The following is a 7,198-nucleotide window of genomic DNA, read 5'->3' as shown; positions in this document are numbered from 1 at the left end:
ATTGGTTACGGATCCGGTTACGGGTAGTAGATATGAGACGGGCTTAGGTCATGTCACAGTGTGTGGATTATACGCACATTCATATTCCAAACCTTCTCAATTCCCTCTATGATATGTCCAGTATGAATACATGACATCCATACGCAATTATTATCAGGTTAAGGTAGCATGTAGACTATTACCTATTTTATATTAAAAAAGGACACGTGAACAGCGGAGCTGTAAATCTACCATGTGAATTTTTTTGTAATTCCCCTGCGAATTGTATATTTTTCACATATTAAATTCTGAGTTATATTCCTCAGCAGGGCGATCATCACAAAGCTCGGTGAGCCGAAGCGCAGTAACGCCATCACTGATTGGATAGTTGGCGCGACCCCCTGCAAATAACCCGCTAGATGACAACATTTATTTCAGAACGAAAATCTGGCTGTGCTAGCCAGCCAAAACCCTACGTTCAAAATGTCTAGCCCTCGGAAATTTAGTGAAAAGATCGCCTTACATAATCAAAAGCAGGCGGAGGAGACGGCTGCTTTTGAGCAGATTATGAAAGAAGTGTCCATAGTTTCTAGGGTAAGTAATTTTACGTATAATGTCGCTGCACAATCTTCGTTCGTGGTATTCTGCGTGTGTAAAGCATAGGGCGCCTCTGTTGAAATCCGTCCGTATAAATTACCATGCCAAGTACACAGACGGGCTGCTGTGTACAATGTTGGGAAACTGTATGGAAAGGGACTGTGTTTAGCATGCTACCTCAGCTCAGTGATGATAGCGTTGATGTATTCCTACTTACACTGACAAGCTGTGTGCTTGGCGATGTACTGTTTTGTCTTGCCTTGTGTTTTAATGAGGAGAGCTATTCTATCATGCTTGTGCCGAGTCCTCTGTAGTTTAATGTGACTGATGTTAATTTTACTCACATTGACTGGACATTTTTTGTTTTACAGCATCCACACAGTCACACTCATCACCATGATCACCTCCAACTAGTGCCTGCACTGGGAGCGTATCGTGGAGGATCATTACCAAATGTGAACCAATTAGGAAACAATGCTAGTATAGACTTACAGGTGAGTTTCCTGAAATCATGAAAAATTTATCCCTCTTTTGCTGTGCATGATTTAATTAACTGCAAAATTCTCAGCAAAAGGAAGAAATGGCTTTATTTCTGCTCAGGTGAAGAGGACAGTGTCCGCTTTATTTCTGCTCAGGTGAAGAGGACAGTGTCCGTAGTTTCATTCTTCAAGACACATGGCCTTTCAACACGGTTAGATACGGTATAAAATTTACCCTGAAACAATGAAATAAAGCAGTGCGCCCCTCCCCTTCCCTGTGTCTAACACCTGAGACAGGGAACAGGCACAACAGATAATTTCTGACGTTTACTTTTAAATACCCATAAAGATTTCACACTTGTTATAGAAAATAAAGTTGTGAGGACAAGCAAACACCACCGGTGTCATAAAGATTGCATTTAGCTTTCAATATTGTGAATTCTTACCTTAGATTGATTGTGTCCATTTTTGACATTCCTTTGGTAAAGTGGAGAATGTGATATTTCAGGTTTTAGAGGGGGATTATTTTCTGTACTGCTGTTTGTGTACTTTTTAGTTGTCTCTGTTATGGTAACAATTTTTCTTTTTTTTTATTTCCTAGGGATGAAAATTGTAATCAATCAGTTGTTGTTGTTTTTTTTTTCTTACATGAAGATTTACATCTGTTCATGCTGAAAACATTAAAGATTAATAAAGAAGTAGCCACTGTGTGCTGAAAACCAAATGTTTTATATTACCTTTACAACAGTGTGTATGTTCCTGCCATGCTTTGTAAGATATGTTGTATTAAATATGCAGGCAAAATGACTGCTTCTAATTATATCAGAACATAACAGCAATGTTTGTTTTGATACATTTTTTGTTTCAAGTATCTCTGCACGTGTTATATGAATGAAATACCTTACAGTTGCTCTTCCCCTTTAATCCTTGCTAGTTTTGTGTCATTCGCACTCATGATGTGATTACATTTGTATTACAAAGTACATACTTGCAGATTATCGAGATGTATTTACCACAGATAGTGGACCTGCATTTCAGATTCAATGATACAGAAACCGCAAAATGATTGTCTTTCAGATGTAGTTCCATACATATGTACACTTAAATTCTTTGGTGTCATATATGATCAATGAAGAAGATTATGATTGCTATGTATAAGGTTGAAATAGTTACATAATATATCTGGGATTCTAGGCACAATATACAATTGTACACATACATAAATTATAAGTAGTGTACACTTAATGATTTAGAGTACTAGTATTGTACCAATGCTTCTCAGTGCACCTGTAAATGTACTATATAAAGCATCCAACAAACATATCATTGTGATGATAATTATCAAGATAATGTCATGTATTTCTTTCTTTGTTTTTTACAGCAAGCATTACACAGTTTAGAGGATATAAAAAATGCCACCGGAAGGGGAGTTCAAGATCGAGTCTACAGAACACAGCGATCAGGAGCCCATAGAGGGAGGCATATATCCTTTTCATGGAATATTTTTTTGTTCTTTGGTATATTGTTTGCATATAATGGTTTTGTGAATTTGTAGAATTTTGTTTCACTTTTTGTTTGTTTTTGTTGTTGTGTTTGCAGCAGCAATATTTTTGTGACCAAAGAAAACTGCCGGTGAAATTCATGTGTGACATTGACAGCAGGAATTCCTGTAGTCACAGATATAGTTTGACATCATTTGGGGAAACAGCTCTGGGGAAAATAATTTTGGAGTGGGTGATAATGTGGATTTGACTATGATTTCATGATCTTTTTGCCATGTTAGGGGCATAGTCCCGGTAGTGTAGAGGGCGCTGTTGATGATACTGCCGATCACCGTTAGCATTGATACGAAGATTACTGAAGTTGAGCTGTCCTCAAGAGTAAAATGCGTAGGTGTTGCTAAGTAACATTGCCTTCGTTGTCTTCTGTGCGCATCGCGCAGCCTGTAGTAATGCCAGGGTGCGTGCATATGAGTTTGTTATTATGACATTACAAAAGAAGTTTGCTGAAGCTGTCATCCCCCTCAGCCGAATCATGCGCCGAACTGTGATCCGACCACTGACTACAGTGAATCGGACTTCTTCGGACTCGGGGGAAGTGGGCCAAAGCATAAGCGCTATTAAAAGAGGAGTCGATAGCGTAGGTCTCTATAGGAAACCTGCGCCGCGCGTCCGCGTCCGCATTTGACTAAAACACCGGGACCATGCACCTTTAATCACCTAAATATCACACTGGAGACATGGCATGCAGTCAAGTTAGACTCTATATAGTAAAGCTGTTTGCAACACTTTGCTTTGGCAGTTTTATAAAGGGACTCTTATATGAGGAATAATATAAGCCATATATATTATGATTTTAGGCAGCAAGTACAACTTTCTGTGCGCCTTGGTAGATTATTTTTCTAACAAATAGGAAGATATTTAAAGTATTGCACTCATAATTGTGTTTGTGTGTGTGTGTGTTTGGGTGGGTTGGCTGATAGGGATTGTCATTTCTTTTTTCCACTGCCATTCAAGCTTTAGCATGTTTTGCACTTTTTGTTACAGGTGTATTGAACTTTATAACCCGTTTAGGATGAGTCCTGAGTATACGCGGGCAAGTGTCTGTGGGAAATATGTGTTGTAGCAAAACAAGCCCGTCTTCAACTGGATATTACTGTATCCGGCAAATATTTTTCAAGGTCTTTGTTATCGCAAATTTTGTGAGTTGGGTGCTATTCGCGAATTCAAAGACGCAAAAATATTGACTGTGATCCCGATATGAATGTGACTTCCACATTTCTCTGTTTAGTACAACATACTCCGCAATCGCGAATTTAACCACTCGTGATATTGTAGGGAAGTCTCAAATTTGCAAAAATTTAGACTCGCTAAATATATGGCATATACAGTAAGGAAAGAAGAAGAAGAAGAAAGCATTGGTGGTTTTTTCACAAGAATTAACGGAACATTCAAAACTATAAATAGATTGGTGTATTAACCTGTTGAGGACGGGCTGATTTTGCTGTACTAAACAGGCATTTCACATAGACGCTGCCTGAGTATACCTTGGACAGGTCCATAACAGGTTAATACCCTGTGCTATCAAAGAACTCTTTTCTCCTCTTTTTGTATTTTTCATGGCTAGAAATGAGAAAAGTCACTTGTAATTTACTTGTGAAACCTGTTAGATGCTTTCTTTTGGAAATGAAAGTGAAATAAATTGAATGTTCCTTCTGAATTTCAGGTTATATAGGTACTGGGACTGTTTTAAAAACTTTGACTACGCTTTACTTTCTTCTCTTGTTAAAAGAGATTGGTTAAATTGCATGCTTATGCTATAATACTGTGTATCAATACAATTTAGAGTTTAACTTATGTTTATCAGGCATTGATAATAAAAGGTTTCAGCAAACTTTGTTAACTAGATATTTCAACATGTTTGTTCATACCTGCCCCTTTAAAAAATAGATTAACTCATGCACAGTAAATTGAAATACTTTTGCATTTAAATCAGCACTTTTTTAATGAGAAACTACTAAGTCAGAATTGGGTATCTCGATTAACGGAGCACTTTCAGCCTTTTGACCGTGATTTGTTGACCTAGTTATTGTGTCTTCCTGGTAACGACACTCTGTAGGCCCTATTGCTTTCATTCTGCACTAAAACATGTTGAAAGGGCACCATGAAGCACATCACTATGGTGTAAGCTTCATTGATCTTATTCCCCAGGAGCAGTCAATTGCATGCATAGTAGTCCAAGGCCCTGTTTTATGAAGATTTAAAATTGATTATAAAGTTGATTTCAACTGTAAGTCTATTGCAGCCTGTGTGGTAAGGAAATTTAAAATCAATTTTATCTTTTGATAAAATGGGGCCCAGTAGTTGCATACAGTGACTGTTAAACTGATATTTGCACATTCACGACGGGTAATTTGATATCATTAAGTACCTTTCACGTACATTATGTACAAGTGTATATCTTTGTTTATGTTTTTTTTTTTGTTTATCTTTTTTACAAATTTGTCTGCAATTTTCTTAGCTGTACTTATTATTTCTGATGCACTTTCAAGAATTCGAGGATAGCTCCTTATTATGTATTAAAAAGGCACGCGTCAAAAGCTAGTCACAGTGCTGATTGTTTGAGTCATGCACGTGGTTTGTGGGTTTGTAACAAACTGTACAATGTATTTTATGTGCTAGCATGAGAAATGCTGAGTGTTCTAAAATCATGTAGTGCTCGAGTATTGCAGAATTCTTTAGCTGTGTTTGTGAGTTGTTTTTGACTGTTAGATTTTAATGTTACCAAACGGTGGAAAAGTGCAATATATCTGAATACAGAGCAAATTCAAGGAACACAAGATTCTCCATAGTAAGAATACCATAAGAGGTTAACATGCCATCATAACTTTCCTATACTTCTCTAATGGTACCGGTACTCAAAATTTTATGAATAATGTTTTCAATGTATGCGTTTCATTTGAAAAACATTTTCTACACTTCATTGTATCCAGTGGTTGACAATTTTTAAAGATGTGTAAGATCAGGGTTTAGGTGACTGTCAGTGGTGTCAGTAGTACTAGAGATTGGGAGGTGAAGAAAAAAAGACATGAGGGTATATAATGTACATCAGGAAAAGTGTGGAAGAGGCCAGTTGTCATCTGGGCAGACATGGGATGGAAATGTAACTAGCTGCCTCCTTGGAAGCTCTCAAATGGGAATTGCAGTGGTGTTCGTTACAAAAGGCTATCCGATGCCAAAGTACGTTGACCCTCTTGTTTGGTATTTAGGATATTCATGCCAGCTACCATAAATATGATACACTAAATATCTTCAACACACTCGTGTACTGTGGCCTTTGTCAGGAGCTGAACTTGTTACTAATGTGTAAGCACTGCATTGTTTTATGCCTCTATCCTAAAGGGTACCAGAGGCATGTTTTAGGGTTGTCTGTAAATCTATCCATCTGTCTGTCCCCCATTTCAGTATCAATGCTTCAAGAGAGAGAGAGAGAAAAAAAAATGCTCTACAATTTTTTTTTGAAGCCGATCCTCGGTATGCTACAGTAGGTACATGTATTGGCTCAGTAGATTTTAGACAGAATCCCTTAAAGGGAAGGCAAACCCAAAAAGTAATGTGGATTGAGTGAAAGCAGCAAAATTATTAAAACACATCTGTGAAAATTTGAAGAAAATCAGACGATCCATGCAAAAGTTATGAATCTTTTAAGTTTTGGTGTTGGAACCGCTGGATGAGGAGACTACTCGAGGTCAGTATTAGGAAAATATAAAGAAAATTCCACAAAAATGCCTTTTTTTTTAACGAAAATTACAAATTTCATCAACTTGATACTGACATATGTTAAGGGTAGCAATTATTCCCCCTGCTTTCTGAAAGCGGTTAGTCAAGTGCCTTTTCATAATGCTAGAAAAATGAATTTTTGTTGAATTTCCTTTATATTTTCTTTGTATTGTTGTCCACTCATACGTCATAACCTCTAGTAGTCTCCTCATCCAGAGGTTCCAACACCAAAACTTCAAAAATTCATAACTTTTTCATCGATCATCTGATTTTCCTCAAACTTTCACTGATGTGTTCTACTAATGTTGCTGCTTTCACTCAATCCACATTGCTCTTTGGGTTTACCTCCCCTTTAAGGTTGAGATCTAAGGTTATTGAACTTTGGCTGAAATGGATATTTCATTGAGGTATGTCCAGTGGGGATATTATTTGGTAGAAAGGATAGAATTGAATAGACCATTACATGTATGACAATGGAATAATAGTGATGAAAAGTCAGGTCAAAGGTCACTGTGCTTTTTGCCAAAAAAAAAAAAGGACAAGAAAATGTAACTTCTAGTCATTATTTCTGCGTGGTGTTTGCATGTTCAGTGATGATGTACATCAGTGATTGGGGTAGAAATGAATATAGACAATCACTTGTATGATCATCATAAGGGTAGTAAATCAAGGTCAAGTTCAGATTTCAAGTTGTATTTTGGCTATAAAAAAAAAAAAATGTAATTTTACAGCCATACCTTCATTTAGGAATGTCCAATGGCAATATGCGGTAAAAAGAAAAGATACTTGTAAAACTAAACAATTACATATTTGCCTGAACAAGTATGGGTGAGAAGTCAGTGGTGGAGGTCAAATATCATAATC

The 7,198-nt window shown here is 37.1% G+C and overlaps 1 protein-coding gene across 1 annotated transcript in view; it reads left to right on the top strand.

Moving 5' to 3' along the window:
* The first annotated feature begins 398 nt into the window (after positions 1-398).
* LOC140230930 (CREB-regulated transcription coactivator 1-like) overlaps positions 399-7,198 on the top strand; it is a 69,803-nt gene continuing 63,003 nt past the window's right edge. The window contains 4 exon segments of the mRNA XM_072311070.1: positions 399-449; positions 451-573; positions 948-1,070; positions 2,437-2,536. Coding sequence (XP_072167171.1) covers positions 399-449; positions 451-573; positions 948-1,070; positions 2,437-2,536 — 397 coding nt within the window.

The sequence above is a fragment of the Diadema setosum genome, chromosome 7, assembly GCF_964275005.1.
Source record: "Diadema setosum chromosome 7, eeDiaSeto1, whole genome shotgun sequence".
NCBI classification, from domain to species: domain Eukaryota; kingdom Metazoa; phylum Echinodermata; class Echinoidea; order Diadematoida; family Diadematidae; genus Diadema; species Diadema setosum.
The sequence above is the reverse complement of the archived record's forward strand: the minus strand, read 5'-3'. Positions and strand labels throughout refer to the sequence as shown.